Source organism: Heterocephalus glaber, unplaced genomic scaffold, assembly GCF_053883595.1.
Source record: "Heterocephalus glaber isolate CG9 unplaced genomic scaffold, H.glaber_assembly_v1.0 deba00000936, whole genome shotgun sequence".
In the NCBI taxonomy this organism is placed as follows: Eukaryota; Metazoa; Chordata; class Mammalia; order Rodentia; family Bathyergidae; genus Heterocephalus; species Heterocephalus glaber.
This window is the reverse complement of record NW_028258172.1, coordinates 258437-278454: the sequence shown is the minus strand read 5'-3', so window position 1 is coordinate 278454 and position 20018 is coordinate 258437. Positions and strand designations below refer to the sequence as shown.

General features: G+C 38.0%; 1 protein-coding gene across 5 annotated transcripts in view; it reads left to right on the top strand.

Annotated features, from left to right (window-relative positions):
- Positions 1–6: 6 nt before the first annotated feature.
- Positions 7–20018, top strand: part of Pfkfb1 (6-phosphofructo-2-kinase/fructose-2,6-biphosphatase 1) — a 78504-nt gene continuing 58492 nt past the window's right edge. Inside the window, exon 1 of one of the 5 annotated variants that reach the window (XM_021251239.2) lies at positions 7–1897. In XM_021251239.2, coding sequence (XP_021106898.1) covers positions 1870–1897 — 28 coding nt within the window. In that variant the 5' untranslated portion in view covers positions 7–1869. Of the gene's footprint in view, positions 1898–5605; positions 6805–20018 lie in introns of those variants that run through there. The other 4 variants (NM_001310303.1, XM_021251240.2, XM_021251238.2 and 1 more) reach the window with 4 other exon arrangements.

Here is a 20018-nt window from a genome sequence, read left to right as displayed (position 1 = left end):
GAGGGGTAGAGTGGTTGTGAAGGTAGAATGAATGGCGACAATGAGGTCTCCGGTTGGGCTCCTGCTCCCCTGAACGCACACTGGCCCGAAACCCGAGTCTGACTGTACTGTATTTCTTTTCTGCTCAAAAGTACGCTGCGTGCTTCTGGTTACTTATAAGCAAGATTTCGTCACTTTTGAGCAGCAGAACTCAGCGGAATCGCGCTGCAACCGAAGCCCCGCCCCCAGCGTGCAGACCGCCGTTTTAAGTAGGCCTTAGGCTGAAGCGTCTGCGCCCCAGGAATCGCTGCCGTAATATGCTCGCCGCAGTAGGGGTGAAGCAAATTTAGCGAACTTCGCAATTGGAGGACAGAGCTGTAAGAACTGCACTACTGCGATAAGACTTATGAGGATGGCTTTGGATGTATTGAGGAAGGAGGAGACTCTCAAATCCACCTCATAGCCACGTTTGTTTTGGACCTCATACCTAGAAGGATGTGGCCAGACACATACTTGCTCTTGGCCCCATTCCTCAGATATGTAAAATGGAGGTCCAGAAAATTTAAGCTGCAGAGAAGCACTCTCCTGATACAACCATAGCTTTTCTGTATACATTATCTCATTTTATTCTTTGGACAGCCCAGTAAGGGGCATTGAAACTATGTAAGAAAGGTTGAGTGATTTTTACCTGTTTCACAGGTGTGGTAGAGCCAGGATTCAAACCCCATCTTAATCAGCTCAAGGATTATTTTTCTAAGTAAGATTTTGACCACACAACTCAAATCTATTTGTCTTTTATACTCTCGGCCCCCACAACACTTTATGGTTCATTCTGTCACAGCAGTTACAACAATATATAGCTACTATTAATTGGTATTGTTTGTTTGTTTCAGACAGAGTCTCGCTATGTAGTCCAGGCCGGCCTTGAACTCCTGGCGATCCACCTGCCTCAGCCTCCCAAATGCTGGGATTATAAGCATGCTCCACGATGCTTGGCTGATTTCTAGTTCTAGATTACCACCAACTTGAGAGTAAGGACCGTAGCTGATTCATCTTGTTAGTTCGATTTCCTAATACTGAACACAGCAGGTATTAGGAGGGAATAAATATTTGTTACATGAAAAGACAGAGCAATAGCAACAGGTTCATGGTTTGTTTTCAGAGCACAAAAGTAGAAATAAGACATGTCCAATGTCTAGGAAAATGTATAACTGCACCTTTAAGGTTCTCATCCAGAATCGCAGCATAATTATTTTTCCCCAAGAACTTCACAGACTCACAGCCACTATCCTTGAGGGCTACATAAAAAAACCCAGTGAACTACTTTTCTTCCAGAGGACTTAAAAGTCACCTTGTTGTTGCCATCAGAAAATAGCTCTGTAATTAAAAAATTCTGTGCTTTGAGCTTTTTTTCATGATTTGGGAGTTACTCAGGATTGAATCCCAGGAGTGGGGTCACTAGGACAAAGGAAATAAATATTTTTATTGCTCTTGCTTCATATTGCCAGATTGCTTTCCAGTAAGGAGCTGTGCCCATTTACACTGAAGACCTGTCTGAAATTCAGCTCCAAGAAAATCTAAATCTTGCTTGTCTCAATAGCTGGTTTTAATTTTTCCATTCTGCCATTGCTTGTTAATATTAGTTCTGACCTTTGGGGCAAGGTGAACACATGGTTGGAAGAGAAAAGTCTCCGGGTGGCTCAGGAACTTCTTTGGCAATTACAACAGCTGATATTTCAACAGAGTACACACACACACCCCTTAGCAAGGGTGCTTCCTCAGCCTTCCCAGGAGCCAGTGAACATCTCTAGGTTCCTTCTCCGATGCCATCCGCTGGAGTTGCTTTGGAGGTCTGTAAATGCAAGACAGCTGAATGTTGGATAATTAGCAATGGAAGAAAAAATCTCTAAAAGAACAGGTATGTGAGAAATAAGGAAAAACAGACAGGAGTTACACAAATCCATTCTTTGGGCTCTCTGAAAAGTTTTCTTTGCATACGTGGTTGGTGGAGGTATGAATTAAAGGGTATAGGAAAAGATATCTATATCTAATCTATCTGTATTTGTATACATTTTGACTTGAATTTTTAGGACATTGACAAAACAGGCAATTCCTTAGCACCTTTGGAAGTCTTTCTAGTTTACAGAGTCAAGTTTTGAATGAAACATGGGATAAAGATTGTATCTCTTACCTTCTTTCTGGTGTATAGAGTAGGGTAGATTTGTTATGACACTTTGAACAAGCTCTCTAGTTTCTCTATCAAAAGCCTCCTCAGTAAAATGGAAATTAAAGTCCCTAGGCGACTTTCCTCAGATGGATGCCTGAAAATCAAGAGGGTTGGGAAGACAGGATGCAAAGTTCTTTGAAGACATTTTAGTACTTTCATGCTCTGTCTGAGATTAGTGAACCTGCTTTTTTTGTAGTGTCCACAGGCAATACCACCCACAACCCTCTTGCTGCTCTTCTCTCTGAGTGACTGGTTTGTGAAGAGCCACTCCTAGCTCTAGGAGTGCACAGGCATGGGGCTGAAAATAGGGATCCTGAGTTGCTGCTGCACAAGGCCTGATATATACTCATGCATGCACCTAATCTTTTTTTTCATTAAGTTTGTCGGTACATTTTAGGTATACAATACAGTTACATTCATCATTGGGATCTTGTACCTTTACATGGTGTATCTTGGTACATGCACCTAATCTTTAAGCATGGGCTAACCTCCCCTCAGCACCCTAATCCTCTACACATGCACCCATACCCACACATTTCAAGAATTACAAATAAGGTGCCCTCATTTGCAATTTCATTGCCCATCAGTACTGTTTTGATGCTTTAAATGGGATTCCTCCCCCAAACCCCATACTCTAGGGGTATTAGAATCTGTATGCTAAGGAAGGCACACTGTATACTTTTCTTCCCCTAAAAATAGACTGATTTTAGAACTAATGGCTCAGCTCTTAGCCCTGAATGAAAATCTTAGCCCTGAGTGAACCTTATCTCTGCAACTAATTCACTGGACCTTCTCAGAGGAGATTTCTTATGTTTATTCTGTTCTGCCCCCTTCAAAGTTGAGAACTCTTTCTAGATGCCACCTTCTACCTTAGACCAAGTCAGGTCCCCCAACCACTTTCCATCATAGCTCTCTTTATCTTGTTGAACTGAGATTACTTGTCCACTTGTTTATTTCATTTGGGCAGAGAGATGTAGACTGTACAAATGCTCACTGTGAAAGTGTTTTCTCTGTGCCAGTGCCTGAGCCAAACACTGGGAACACAGATCACCAGGACCCAGTCCCCATTCTCGAGGAGCCCACAGTCTAGTAGGGAAGTAGACAAGGGAAACACTAGTAGATACTTGCTCAGATAAATGGAGATACATGGGCATTATGATAAGCAAAGACAAATCCTCTCCCAAATATACAGGGGTGACTTCCCGAAGGAGGCGAACATTAAACTAGGCCTTGATGAGTGAGTCAGATTTTATTGAGAAGGGAAGGGAAGAGAGGACATTCCAGGCCGAGCAAAAGCCCAGAGATAGGAAAGTATATGGTATGTTTTGAAGCCCAGTGAGGAGTCAGCCACTGCAGTTTAAATATAGGGATGTAAAGAGAGACATGACGACTGGACAAGCAGGTTTGAGCTTGATTTATAAGAGGCTTGAATGCTAGGCTGAGGCCTTTCCATAAAGCTTGTGTTTTGTTTTTCTGCCTCTGGAATCAGAATTTGTAACAGAAGTGTAGAGTCTCATAGTTCCACATAGTTTTAAATTGGTTTTTCAAGACTGAACCCCAGACTTACCCTTTCAAACCTTGTCAAAAGCCTGCTAGCTGTCTATCTCAGATTTCCTGCTACTAAAATTATCTTCTTACCCCTTGGCAGGATCATGAGGATAAAATTGTAAACGTAAGACACATGTTCATGTGACTGACTATAGATTACTTTTGACAAGCCACTTTCCCACCCGATACCTCAGTCTATAATGAATATGTTTATAAGGTACTAATAGGTTAAGGGATATGTTGTTGCTTTGTTAGCAATGGAATTTATACCAGAAAATATCATTAGTAAGATTGTAAGCATTAATGGAGTTATATCAGTTAGGAGATTTATTAGTATTAGGAGAGTTGTATCTCTTCCAAAATTTGATTCTGAAACTCTAGAAGTTCATAGCTAGTGTGGAAGACTACATTCAAAATTTTTCACTTTGAGTGGACACATAATATTACATATTTATGTGATACCATGTGATGCTTCAATACATGTATACAATGTGCTGTGATCAGATCAGGGTAATTGGCATACTTACCACCTCAAGCATTTATCATTTCTTTGGAAACATTCAAAATCTTCTCTTACTAGCTATTTTGTAATATACACTCGTTGTCAACCATAGTTTCCCTACTATGCTATAGAACATTAGAAATTATCCTTTCTATCCAATTGCATCCTGTACCCATTAACCATTCTCTTTCCATTCCCTCTTCATCCCAACTTCTGGTAACCACTATTCTACTCTCAATTTCTTAAGATCAATGCTTTTAGCTTCCTCATAGAAATGAGAACATGCTGTATTTACCTTTCTGTGTCTGACTTAGTTCACTTAACATAATATGAAAGATCATATTCTTAAATCAAGTTAGCTTGATCAGTTAACCAAAGAAAAGCCATGGACTGGGAGTAATTGGGTTGCCAGTATTCTGTTCCTGACTTGGTCACTGATTTTCTGTATGACCTTAGAAAAACATTTCCCTTCTCTAGGCCTCAATATTTTTTTACCTAAGAATATGAGGTATAATGATGTATAGGGAGCCTCTCAACTTTTCCATAAGTCTTCACATAAAACCAGAAAAGTAAAAATAAATCCATCTTTTTAAATTGATTCTCAAGAGTTCTCTATATCATAAATGTTAACACTTTGCCTTAATATTGTGTTTCCTTTACCAAAAGAAGTTGCTGATTAGTGAAAGAAATGATTGATCATTTACTTCAAAAAGGGAATAACAATGTTAGGTAATAGATATTTAGCATTTTTCAGGCTGCTTTACATGTGTTAATATATAAAATCTTCAACAACCCTGAAGGTGTAGGTACTCCTATCATCCCCATGTTCGAAATTTTAAAAAATAGGGCACTGAAAAGTTCAGTCTGTTGACTATAAACATCAATGGACAGAACTGAGATTCCACTCAGGTAGTGTGTCTCCAGAATCCATTGCTTCTAACCATTATGATCCACTGCATCACTAGATTCATTGAGCTATGTGGGCTCTAATATTGAAAGTCTAATATAATTTATACACAGCAACCAGAAGGAATCTAACCCTTGTGTAGGTTAAACCTCTGAGGATGTATTTTAGGGAACATTTTAAAAGGTAAAGTGGAGCTAAGTGCGTTTGATGGCAGGGATTGAAGATTTCTATCCCCAAGAGATTGTCCTTGTGTAGCCTAGCTCAGTGGAAGAAAGTTGTTCTTCCTAATAGCCAATCAGTGGAGGTTTATCAGGGGGTGGGAAGGTTGCAAAAGAATGAAGTAAGAACACACTTGGATATCTTCCAGGCAAGCTGTGCAGTTATATGAGTTCTACAGATAAAAGCCTCAAAATAACAAGGAGTAGGAGGCAGGGGAAGTGGATCTAGTGAATGGGAAACATCTGGGTGGCATGGCTCTAGCTTATGGACTCTTCACCCTTACAGGCCATTGCTTATTGCTCCCTACACTCTCTGTGCTGCAGCCTCTACCCTTGTATGTCTCCATTCCAACAGCTTGGCATGAAGAACTTTAGCCAAATTTTGGATCAGATCATGATGCCTATATCCCTAGAACATCTCATGGCAGCTGGCAGCCATGTGAGCAGTGCTTACCCTCTCTCCCCTTAGCAATGGCTATACTCACTCCCCTTCCCAAAGTATCAGGTTCAGTGATTTATTTAGCCTTGGCTGGAGGGAGTATAAAGATGATCACATAGTGGCCATCTCTCCAGCAGTGCCCCAGGCAGCACATTGTAGAAAGAAGAGGCTTCGAGGTAGGGAAGGCAGATTCCAGGCGAAAACAAGGGTTGCAATGCCATTTTAGGTGGGAGAGAGCAATGAGACAGTGAACCTTCCACTTCCAGTTTGGGCCTTTAATTGCTAGTTCAAAACACTGCATTTTTTATTAGGGACTTTATATTTTTGTTCTTGGGGCCTTTGTATTTCTGATGATTTCTGATATGGATGTGTGTTTCTGGGTTGGAGCTTGATATTCTACTTGGGTCCAATTTCTTATTTCAAATCTGAGACCTACCTCTGTCACCTTTGCTTTGCCACCCCACACAGGATGTAAGCACATAATCTTTAGTCTTTTATTTGTATACCCTACTAGTCCTGTCTTCATTGGCAGAAAGTGACTGGCCAGACCTGGGCTATCTTGCTGGCTGCCTTCCTTGCTGGGCTCCAACTTATCTCCTATGTACACAACCCTTGGAGTTCAGAGGTCTGTGCTGATTTCTGCCCAACCTCTCGATCTTGGCATCCAAGCCCCACTAGTACATACAGGAGCATAGACAGTCTAGGACTAGAGGAAAAAGAAGAATAGGCTGGAGACAGGTTGTTAGAGGCTCAGAAGTCCATTGCACCCCCATCCCAGACCTGTTCAACTGCTTCTGTGGCTACAGCAACAGAAAGGACAGCTAGGAAGGTAGGAAGTGAGACCTGGTATCTTATAGGGAGTGGTGTCATTAGCTGCAACACCTAAGATGTCTCAAGAGATGGGAGAGCTCACCCAAACCAGGTTGCAGAAGATCTGGATTCCACACAGCAGCGGCACCAGCAGTCTGCAACGGCGAAGGGGCTGTAAGTGGGGTTTACTTCTGTGGGCTTCAAGGTGGTGGTGGTAGAGTGGGTGTAGAATAGCAAAGAATGCCCCCCCACAAACTCCCACTGTAATCTAAAATTTGGAATAGATGAACAGCTGAAAGAAATAGCTGTAGGATAACAAGAGGCTAACTCAGGAAGGTGAGGAAAGAAAGACAAAATGGAAAAAAAGAAGATAAACAATGAGGATTAAAGACCCATCTTAATCACAGGAATCTTCAACTAGGAACTTTCCTTTTTGTATCTAGAGCTTATTTGGAATGCTTTGTATTTTGAACTTGTGGTTTCCAGTTTAGAACTGTTCGGTGCTAAACTAGAGTGTTTCATTTTGGTTACTTCTGTGAAGTGTCTGGAAATTGGTCTTGTATGATTCTTCCTGGGTGAAGTAAAGTGATGGTTCCTGGCATCATCTTTCAGAGGAACAGGTGCTGGGTACACAACAGTACCAGGTCACTGTTTGGCATTGCTCCCCCTTTTTACAAGATTCTTCTAAGAAGCTTGTACCTGCCTGGGCTAGGAAAAGCTGAGTGTCCTGTCTCCTATATTGATTTCTTGGTACACATGTTACCCCCTTGCTGCTCTGAAGATTTGAGGGAAAAGACATTCAATCTTTCAGGGCCAGCTAGCTGATTTAGTATTCATTTTGAAAATTTAATAAGAGGTAAAGGAGAAGCAAGTAAAAGCTATAAATATTCTCTTTAAACTGGAGTATGCTATTTCCCACAGATAACAGGGGAAAATTGTGGACCAAGGTTCTTCCAGCCCAAGAATCATGGCCTGATGATCCAGAAGTTGGTGGAGATAAGGCAGCTGTGGACTCTGGGACTCACACATTTCATGGATCAGCTGACCAAGCTTTCACACACCTAATGCTAAAGGAGGTCCAAGCTCAGGGATGTTGGAGGAGCAGTATTTGCATAGGGGGTCGAGGAAGATGGAGAATATTATATATAGTGTTCTGGATGTAGGGTATAGATGGAAGAAAAGAAGACACAAACCAACCTCCTGTTCTCCATCCTTCTCACTAGCAGCAATTTTCTCTCACTCATCTGAAGAGCTAGGAGCCTGGATGAATCAGAACTTCATCCCACTCCTAACTACCCAACCACTCTTAATCCTGTTGGGTTTAGCTAATGAGCAGGTAGACCACTCTGCATACATAGGTTCTCTAGAGTCAAAACTCTTATATTCCTGGGATCTGTGTCTCACAAGTTGGAGAGAGAATATACATTAATCACCTGATATAGTCTCTAATGTATAGAAGCTACAAAATAAATACATTCTTACTTTAGTTGTGATCCTCACTTTCTTAACAATAATACATACTTCCCAGTGTTTTGGGGGTGATTCATTGATTCAGAGGTTCTAGGTCTAAGCCTGCCTACATTTGAGTCCCCTCTGTGATCTCCTGTCTCTTTGACCTTGGACAAGTATCTTAACGTTTCAGTGCTACAGTTTCCTCACCTGTAAAATGAAGTTGCTGATAATGTTTTGTAAAGGTTAGGTAAGCTAAAGCATATAAAGTGCTTAGAGTATCCAGTACGTAGTATGCACTCAGTAAATTATTATTTGAATCAGAAGGTGGTCCTATGGTCTTATTAACCTCCATATCCTCAACATCAAGCCCTGATCGTGGCACGTAGCTGATCAGTAAATGATCAGTGCTACTTTTACTCTTTCACTCACCATAGCCAACTATGGAGTTCAGTGTGCAATCTTTAGCAACTGATTTTTGTCAGGATACAGATGCAAAAAAGTTGGATAGTGGTTGCCAGTTCCTGCCTTGGGCAATGTTTGCCTCACATTCCGTGCTGAGGAGGCCAGGCTATTGACCTCAGAAAGATCTGAATCACCTTTTGCCTGGAACTTCCTCTCTAGAAGACACACAATCACTTAATGAAGTTATGAGAGTTAAATACATCAGCATGTGAAAAGTACTTGAAGAGTCCCTGTGTATTCTTTTATCATCCAACATTATGTTTATGTGACCCATTGATACTATTGTTGCATGCTCTTATAGCTTGTTTATTCTCCTTTTTGTATACTATTATGTTTTGTGAATATCTCATGTTTTATCCATTTCACTACTGAAAAACTCAGGCAGTTTTTAGTTTTTGGTTATGATCAGTAGTGCTGTGGACATTCTTGTACATTTATCCTGGTAGAGTATATTCCTCTATCTTGTCCTTCTTTTGTCATGTCTTGGCTATTTTTGGCATACTACTTTTCTGCATAAATTTTGGAATCAGGTTTTGAAGTTACACACATAGAGACAAAACTTTTGAGAATTTGATTGGAATTATATTCAATCTATAAATCAATTTGAGGAGAGTATATATCAGTGATATTTAGTCCTTCCTAAACATGATATCTCTCCACATAGTTAGATTTTTTTCATGTTATTTCAGTGGTTTTATTGCACTACTAGTGATTAAATCCAGGGCCTTCACACTAGGGTATCTATCTATCTATCTATCTATCTATCTATCTATCTATCTATCTATCTAAATTTTGAGAGGGGGTCTTGCTAAGTTAGTAATTTCCCAGGCTGAGTTGAAATTTGAAATCTACCTGCCTCAGCCTTCCAGGTTGCCAGAATTAGAGATGTGCACCACCAAGACCAGCCTGAGGCATATCATCATACATAAGCAGGATTTCTGTGCTGATATTTTGTTGCTATTGTAAATAGTGCCCTTTCAGAAAATTGTAGTTTGATTTTATAACACTTTGATATTAATGTGTACAAATATAGTTGTTTTATATACTTAAATTGTAATTAGCAAACCTGCTAAACTTTCTCATTAGTTTTGGTAATTTATGAGTAAATGCCAGCTTTCATTTTTCCCATCCAATCCTTGTTTTTTTAATTTTTATTACTACATGTTTGTGATACATAATGATTACATTCACTATGGGTAGTCAGTGCATGTACATGACACACCTTAATTCTTTTTATGTCCCCTTTCCCTTCCCACCCCCTACCATCTCTTGGTCCCCTTTCTATTTGCAAAAGATCTATCTTGCTGTTTCCAATTATCTGTCTTTTATTTTGCTCTTTAATTTATTTATACTTTGTGTTTCTCATACAAGAGAAACCATACATATTTAAGCTTGTGTACCTGATTTATTCCACTTAATGGTTTCAACCTTATTTTTTAAATATCTTTTTCTTATATTACTACATTGTTAAGACGACCCAACACACACACACACACACACACACACACACACAACAATACAGTGTTGACATCAGTGTTAACAGTGTTTGTTCTTAGGTTGATCTTGATGTTAAAGGGAGTGCTTTTAAAGTTTTACCATTAAGAAACTTTGATGTCTTTTTTATAGCATTTAAGGAAGTTCCTATTAATTCCTAGTTTGCCAGTATAATTTTTAAAAGATGATGAATGTAGAATTTTATTAAACATGTTTTTGTATCCACTGAGATGACATGATAATTTTTTAAAGTTTTAACCTGTTAATATGGTGCATTGCATTACAGTTTGTCTTGTGTTGAACTAATTTTCCAGTCCTAGTATAAATTAAAACTTCTATATTTAGTTCACTAAAATTGTATTTAGAATTTTAGCATATTGTTCATGAATGAGGTTGGCCTACAATCTTTCCATTTTCATGTTGCCCCTATCTGATTTTTCTGTCAAGGTTATACTAACCTCAAAATGAAATGAGAGCTATTTTCTTTCATTCTGTTCTCTGATAGAGTTTGTCCAGGGAACTATCTGTTCCTCAAATATTTGGCAGAACTTCCAGGTAAAAGTGTTTGGGCCTAGTATCTCCTTTAAAATTTTAACTAATACAATTTCTTTAATAGTTCCAGAATCATTTCAGTTTGCTACTTCTACTTAAGTTTGCTTTGTTAAATTATGGTTTTTTTTAGGGAATTTTTTATTTCACATCAGCTTTCACATTTACATATATGAAGTACTTTGTATCTGTTTAGTCTCTGTTGTGTCTGCAATTATATCTTGTTTTGTTTTAACATTGTTTATTTGTACCTTTTATTCTTTTCATAAACTTTACCAGAAGTTTGTCACTTGTATAATTCTAAAAAAATCAACTTTGACTTTTTGATCTTTTCTGTTATATCTTTATTCTGTTTAACTATCTTATCATTATTATATTTCTTCTATGGATTTATTCTTTTTTTTTAACATGTAGAGTCAACTGCTCCGGTCATTAATTTTCAAACTTTCCTCTTTTCTAACATAAGCATCTGACGCCATAATTGGCCTACTAAACAGGACTGATATTCTACATATGTATAAATGTATAGCCATGCATTTTAAAGTATTTCCAGACCATTTGATAATTAGGCACTGTTCTGGGCTTTCTTAGTCTCTCTACCCAGTTGCCCTAGCTACCTCAGTTCCTTTCTCAGGACTGCTGGGACTTATTATCATCTAACAACTAAAAGGTTAATGCCTGGCACAGTAAGAAGCCTTTAATTTTTTTTAAATTCCATTAAGTTTATTGGTACATTTTAGATATACATTTTAGATATAAATATATCATTGGTAATTTGTACCTGTACATGACATATCTTGGTTCTTGTTTTTGCCCCGTTCCCCTTCCTTCTCTTCCACCCCTCCACCCATCCCTATTTACAGAAACTTTGTTTCCATTTTTTCCTTCTTTTCCCATATTTTTTTCCTTCTTTTCTTATATTTTTACTTTCTCCTTTTTCCTTTTCCCCACCCTCCTCCCTACTCCCCCTTCCCTTTTGGTCCTTTTCTTCCTATTTTACATTATTATACATTTTGGTCCTCATTTACTCTTGCAATATTTACTATTCAATATTTACACATGTGTGTCCTGGAGGCCTCTAATAATTGGGGCCAGTCTTTGGGCCAGCTTCTGTTTAGGTAGATCAGTAACTTTTCCATTTTCAGTTTAATTCCATTCTGGTCAAAAAACCAAACTTCATGTGATTTCAATTCTTTGCTCTCTATTGAGACTTACTTTATGGTGCAACATACAGTAAATTTTGGTAAACGTTCCATGAGCATTTAAAAGAATATGCATTTTACATTTGTGTTTAGTATAATATATACATCAATTAAATCCTGTTTGTTAATCTATCTCAAATGTTCTTAAATTCTTTTGAGGTTTTGACTGGGTGTTGATGTGAAACATTTGACAATGTCTTCTGGTAATTCTGTCACTTTTGCAAGTTTGTAGATAGTTATGGGCAGATTTAAAATTTCTGTATATTTCTTGTGAATTGAATATTTTGTCAGTGTGTAAGGAAATTCTTTTTGGTAATATCTACTAATTTGGCATTATTTGCATATTTGCTTTACAAGCAGATTTTTCCCTGATATTGCTGTACCTTCATGTGATTTATATAGCTCAATATCTGTTTGGTATATATCTTCTTACAGTTTTAAAAACTTGTTTTTGATAGAGATGTTATTCACATAACAAAATTCATCATTTTAAAGTGCGCAAGGAAGAAGTTTTGAGTATATTCATATGGTTGTGCAACCACTGTCACTAATTCCAAGGACATTTTTAAACATACACTTTTAAAACTATTTTGGAATTGACTATGCCTAAAAGAAACCGTATACTCTTTAGAGCAACTCCCTATTTGAATACTCTCTTTCGCCCCTGGCAATCACTAATTTACTCTCAGTCTCTATGGATTAGATGATTCTGGATATTTCATATAAATGAAATCATAAATATGTGGCCTTTTGTATCTTTTTATCCAGTCAGAAATTCTCTGCCTTTTGGTTAGACTGATTAGTCCATTCACACTTAATGTTAGTAATGGTATATTTGGATTTAAGAGTGCCATTTTTCTTTTACTTTTCCTTTTACCTTATGCCTGCTTTCCTTGTATTGCCCCTTCACTGCTTTATTTTGCATTAAGTAAATATATTTTGTTTAACATTATCATTCTTTTCATGATTTTTCACTATGTGTTTTTTAAGTATTTTCATAGTGGTTGTTCTTGGGCTTACTGTATACATCTTAACTATCAGAGTCTGCTTCAAATTTATACTACTTTAATTCCAATGAGATGTGGAAATGTTACTCTTTATAGCTCTATTTTATTTTCTCTTTGTGCTATTATTTTATACACATCTGTATATCTAAAATGAATGTAATATATAATTGTTATAATTATTTTATATAATGTTGTTTTTAAAAAGCTGAGAAAATTTAGGAGAACATATATATTTATAAACTTTTTAATATATACAGTCTCACTCTATTCATTGCTCCTATGGCTTTGAATTACCTCTGATGTCATTTCCTTACCTCAGTATAACTGTTTGCTTTGTGATTTAGTGAGGAATTTTTAGTGAAGTCTATTTCCCTGAAGTGTGAACTCTTTGATGTTGTTACTTCTTTTCAGCCATAGCCTTTGGGGATCTCTTTGTCTTTTTCCTCGATCTCTCTATTAACCTGTCAGTCCATTTGGTGTTATACCATGTGCTCCCAGATTACTGGCTGATTGCTCTATTTTTTGGACAATGTACTGTGGTAAACATTGTTTGGCAGCCTTATCCAATTAAACACACAGAGGTAGTTTCTGAGGTCAGTCTTTGAGATTTGTTCTTATTCTTTTTTTAAAAAAAATTTATTTTGTTGGTACATTTTAGGTATACAATATAATGACAATCATCATTAGAAATTTGCACCTTTACATAATCTCTCTTGGTTCTTATTGTTCCCCCTTCCCATGCCCTCCCTTCGACCACTCCATCCCTCCCATTTACAAAGACTGTTTCCATTTTCTCATATTACTTCCATTCCCTTCTTTTCTATCCCCTACCCCTCCTACTTCCCATTCTCCTTTGTGCCTTTGCTTCCTATTTCACATTATCTATTATAACTTTCAGTCCTTATTTACACTTTCAGTTTCTCACACTAGAGAAGTTATTTGATATTTATACATGTATGTCCTATTTATTTCACTCAAGTATCACCTCGATGTGCATCCATTTAGCTATAAATGTCTCTAATTTCTCATTTTCTATGGCTGAGTAGTACTCCATTTTATTTTTTTGAAAACCCCACATTTTCTTTATCCAGTCATCAGCTGATGGGCACTTGGGCTGCTTCCAAGATTTATCACAAATTGTCCTCCTATTAACATGGGTGCACATATATCACTTTAGTATGATTCTTTTAATTCTTTGGGGAAGATACCCAGCAGGGGAATAGTTGGGTCAAATGGAACTTCCAGTCCTAGTTCTTTGAGGTATCTCCATACGGATTTCAAGAGTGATTACACCAGTGGACACTCCCACCAACAGTGGAGCAGGGTTCCTCTTTCCCCACAGCCCCGCCAGCAATTGTCATTGGTTGATATCATGATAGCAACCATTCTTTCTAGAGTGAAGTGGAATCTCAGGGTTCTTTTCATTTGCATCTCTCTAATGACCAGTGATGTTGAACATTTTTTCGTATGTTTATTTGCTATTTCTACTTCTTTGTCTGAGAAATGTCTGTTCATTTCAGATGCCCATTTTTGGATTGGGTCTTTAAATTGGGGAAGTTTGTTTTTTTAAATTCTTTATAGATTCTAGATAGTAGACCTTTGTCTGGGGAACAGCTGGTGAAAATTTTTTCCCACATTGTGGGCTGTCTCTTCACGCTGCTGGTGGTTTCTCTTGCTGTGCAGAAGCTTTTTAATAAGAAGAGATTCCACTTGTTGATTGTTTGTGCTAGTTCATGGGTAACTGAGGTTTTGTTCATAAAATCTTTTTCTACGCCGGTCTTCAAGAGTTCTACCTAGTCTCTGTTCCAGCTAGTTCAGCGTTTCTATTTTAATATTTAGATCGTTAATCCATTTTGATTTTAGTTTAGCACATAGTGAGAGACATAGATCTAGTTAGAATCTTTGGCAAGTTGAAACCCAATTTCTCTAGCACCATTTATTAAAGAGGCTATCTTTCCTCCAGTGAGGGTGTTTGGTTCCTTTGTCGAAGATGAGATGGATGAGTGTGTCTGAGTTATTTCTGCATCTTCTAATCTGTTCCATTGGTCCTCAGGTCTGTTTCTTTGCCAGTACCATGCTGTTTTTATCATAGTAGGTTTGTAGTAAAGTTTCAAGTTGGGGGTTGTGATACCCCCTGCCATGTCTCTATTACCTAGAATTGCTTTTGCTATTCTGAGTCTCTTCTTGTTCCAAATGAATTTTTGGATTGTTTTCTCAAGGCCCGTGAAGTATGTTGCTGGGATTTCAATTGGGATTGCATTGAATCTATACAGTAGTTTTGGAAGTATGGCCATTTTCACTATGTTGATCCTTCCTACCCAGGAGCCAGAGATGTCTTTCTATTTTCTGATATGGTCTTCAATCTCTTTTTTCAGAATGCTATAGTTTTCAGAGAAGAAGTCTTTGATGTCTTTTGTTAGTTTGATTCTTAGGTATTTCAGTTTTTAGCTCCTATTGTGAAAGGAATTGTTTGCACTATTTCTGTCTCAGTGAGCCTGTTGTTTGTGTAGAGGAAATCTATTAATTTTTGTGCGTTGACCTTGTATAGATCTACTCTATTGAATTTGGTTATTAAGTCTAGAAGACTTTTGGTGGAGTTCTTGGGGTCTTCTATATAGAGTATCATGTCATCTGTAAATAATGACAATTTGAATTCTTCATTTGCTATCTTTATTCCTTTTTTTGCTTTCTCTGGTCTAATTGCGTGACTAATGTTTCCAAAACTATATTGAACAGGAGTGGTGATAGTGGACATCCTTGTCTTGTTCCTGATTTTAGTGTGAAGGATTTCAGTTTTTGACCATTTAGTATGATATTGGCCGTTGGTTTTTCATAGATGGCTTCTATCAGTTTGAGGTAGAGACCATCTATTCCAATTTTTTGTAGGGCTTTTTATCATAAATGCATGTTGGATTTTGTCAAATGCTTTTTCTGCATCTATGGAGATAATCATATGGTTTTTGTCCTTGGCTCTATGGATATAGTGTATTACATTGATTGATTTGCCTATGTTGAACCATCCCTGCATCCCTGGGATGAATCCCACTTGATCATGGTGTATGATCTTCTTGATGATCTTCTGCATTCTATTTGCCAGTATCTTATCAAGGATTTTTGCTCTATGTTCATTAGTGAGATTGGCCTATAGTTCTTCTTTTCGGTTGGGTCTTTCTCTGCTTTGGGGATCAAGGTGATGCTTGCTTCCAGGAATGAATTTGGGAGTATTGCTTCCCTTTCAATTTCATTGAATCGTTTAAACAGGAGTGGGGACAGTTCCTCTCTAAATGTCTTGTAGAATTCAGCAGTGAAGCCATCAGGGCCCGGGCTTTTCTTAGTTGATAAGTTTTTGAGTACATTTTCAATTTCATTTTTTGATATGGGGTTGTTTAGAATTTTAGGTCTTCTTCATTCAACTTTGGTAATTCATATGTATCTAGGAATCTGTCCATTTCTTCTGTGTTTTCCATCTTATTGCTGTATAGGTTCTGGAAGTAGGTATTGATGATCCTCTGGATTTCTGCTGGGTCTGTTGTAATTTCACCCTTTTCATTCCTAATTGCATGGATTTGGGCCTTTCCTTTCCTTTTTCTGATAAGGTTGGCTAAGGGTTTGTCAATTTTGTTGATTCTTTCAAAGAACCAACTCTTGGCTTCATTGATTTTTTTGTTTCATTCTCTTAGTCTCCATTGCATTGATTTCTCCTCTCATCTATATAATTTCCTCCCTTTTATGAACTTTGGGCTTGTCCTGCTCTTCTTTTTCTAGAAGCTTCAGTTTCAGCATCAGGTTGTTTAAGTGGGCTCGTTCTGTTTTCCTAATATGCATATTCACTGTTATGAAATTCCCTTGTAAGACTGCTTTCATTGTGTCCCATAGATTCCGATATGTTGTATTGTCATTGTCATTTAATTGAAGGAACTGTCTGATTTCTTCTTTAATTTCCTCTGTGACCCATTGATTATTCAGAAGTGTGTTGTTCAATTTCCACATGTTTATGAAATTTTTTGAGTTTCTTTTGCTATGGATCTCCAATTTCATCCCACTGTGGTCTGATAATATGCAGGGGATAACTTCAATTCCTTTCCACTTACTTAAACATGTTCTATGTGTGAGTATGTGGTCTATTTTTGAGAATAACCCATGTGCAGCTGAGAGGAATGTGTATTCTGATTTTGTGGGGTGGAAGACTCTGTAAACATCTGTTAAGTTTATTTGTTCAAGAGTTCGATTGAGTTCTAGTATTTCATTACTTATTTTTAGTCTAGTTGATGTATCTATTTGTGACAGTGGAGTGTTGAGGTCCCCCACTACAATTGTATTAGTGCATATATGACTTTTCATGTCTGTTAGTATTTGTTTTATATAGTTGGGTGCACTAGTGTTTGGTGCATAGATATTTATGATTGTCATCTCTTCCGGTTGGATTGTTCCCTTTACAAGGATGTAGTGTCCTTCTTTGTCTCTCTTAATCAGTATTGGTTTGAAATCTACTTGATCTGCAAAGAGCATACTACTCCTTCTTTTTTGTGGCTTCCTGTCACATGGAGTATTGTTTTCCACCCTTTAACTTTCTTTTAGTCTATGAGTTTCTTTTTGAATTAAGTGTGTTTCTTGTATGCAGCATATTGTTGGATCTTGCTTCTTGACCCATTCTGCCAGTCTATTTCTTTTGATTGGTGTATTGAGACCATTAACATTGATGGTTATAACTGATATGTATTGACTTATCATTATCATGACTTTTTCTTTTTATTGGATTCTCCCCCTTTGCATTTAATTTCTTGTCGCACCAGATGGATTCATTCTGCTGGGCTTCCTGCGGTTGTGATCCTCACTGTCTTTTCCTAGGATATTGTGTAAAATTCTTTGGAGTGCTGGTTTGGTATTCATGAAGTTCCTCTGGTGCTCTTTGTCATGAAAGTATCTTATTTCTCCATCCATTTTGAAAGATAGTTTTGCAGGGTCCATCAATTTGGGTTGGAGGCTGTTTTCCTTTAGGGCTTGAAATACTTCACTCCAAGCTCTTCTTGCCTTGATCGTTTGGATTGGGAAGTCTGCTGTGATTCTGATGGTCTTTCCTTTGTATGTGATTTGTTTCTTTTCCTTAATTGTTTGTAGAACTTTCTTGTTCTGTTGGTTTCCTGCAATCTTAACAATTATATATGCCTATGTGTAGATTTTTTTGATCAAGTCTAGCTGGAGTCCTGTATGCCTCACTGATCTGCATGTCAAGTTCTTTTCCCTTGCTTGGGAAGTTTTCTGTCATCACTTCTGTGAACAGATTTTTTTTTGTCATCTGCACTCTTTCCTGTTTCTTCATTGACTGCAATCAGTCCTATGTTATTCTTCTTTGCATTGTGTAGCAGCTGCTAGATTGATTCCTCATGGTCCCTTACAATTTTAAAGCTATTTTTCTTTTCCTGGTCACTAATTGCAATCTTATCTTTTATATCTGAAATTCTGTCCTCACATTGGCTCATTGTGCTGTGTAGACTTTCAATGGAGTTTTTGATCTCCTGGAAATCTGTTTGCATCTATTTTATGGTTTCCAATTTTTTCCTATGTTGGGATTCCATCATGTTCCTCAGCTCCCCTCTAGATTTATTAATCATGTCTTGCACTATGAGTACAATCTCCGCTGTTATATGAGAAATTATTTCTGATTTCATTTTTTCCAGATCCTCTTTTATTGCCAATTCAGGGAGTCCAGGTGGTTGAGTATCAGAATGTTCCATCTTGTTTCCCTTTGGGGTTGCTGTAGGTGATCTGGAAGTCTGGTTTTGAGACTTGTGTATGTGTCTTCTCATTTCAACAGGGGGTGGAGGCAGGGATGCTGATGGCACCCATGCAGCTTACCTCGTCTGTGTTGAGAGCAGTGGTACAGCTGCTCAGAAGCCTCCTCCTCTACACTGGGAGTGGTGGTATGATGGCCCAGAAGCCTCCTCCTCTGGGCTGGGAGTGGTGGTGAGGTGGCCCAGAAGCTTCCTCCTCTGTGCTGGGAGCTGTGGTATGGCACCCCAGAAGCCTCTTCCTCTGGGCTGGGGGCGGTGCTATGGCGGTCCAGAAACCTCATCCTCTCTGTTCTTACTCTTGAAGCATTCTTCTTAGGTGTCTCTTTCTTGGGTTCTCTAGTGAACTAACTGGCCTATGGTTTAGCTTGTTGCTCTTAGTTAAGAGGACCTGTTGTTCTTGAGAGTGTTCCGAGGCTTTGGCTTCTTATACTTTTGTTTTCTGTTAGGAAAACTGTTGGAGTTCTCTTGTCTTACAGATTGCTTCTTTCCATGGATTATACCCTCCTGAGCCACTACTCTGGATATTGGGTAGGGCATTAGCCTCAAGTCGTCTTAATTTGCCTGTCCTGGTGTGAAACTTCCCCTGTAAATTGGAATGAGGTGCTGCACTGGATATATAGTCTCCATTCTATGATTAGGGACTGGGTATATGAAGGGATCCCCTAGCCATTTAGCCACATTTGTCAGGAGTTTAACCTTTGAAACTTGGAGCTGGGGGGAATGCAAATTGCTAGATGTCTGCCTCTCAGTGACATGCCATTTCATTTGATTGGAAGGTATCTCTGAGGAGAAAGGGAGCTCCATCTGCCTGACTAAACACACCTGATATGAAGCTTTCATCAAGTTAAGCTTAGTCACAGACCCTCACTGTTCTCACCTAATTTTAGATTTTCTTGAATAAACATTTTTTCCTGCATTTTATTCGATTAAGGACAATTTCCAGAGATTTTTAAAAGATTTTGATGTAAGCTTTGCCAGCTTAGTTTGTTTCACTGCAGAGTGGGTTGCTGTACAACTCCTTATGCTGTTATTCTGAAAGTTAAAGTCTTGCAATTCATTTCTTTGTGTTGATCTTGTATCCTGTAACCTTGCTGAACTCACTGGTTAGTCCTGGGAATTTCTGTAGTTGTAGGGAGATTTCTATGTAGATAATCATTACATTTGCAAAGATAGATTTTAAAAAGTATTTTGCAAAATGTATACTTTTCTTTCCTTTTATTACCTTGCTGCAGTGGTTAGAAGTTTCATTATTATGTCAAAAGAATGGAGAAATGTTTGTATTGTTCCCAATGTCAAGGAGAAGCATTCAGTCTTACTTTTAAGTGTAATATTGGTTATACAGGGTTTTTTTGTTGTTTGTTTGTTGAGGTTTTGGTTTTGTTTTGTAGAGGTTCCTTGTCAAGTTTAGGTAATCCCCATATTTCAAACTT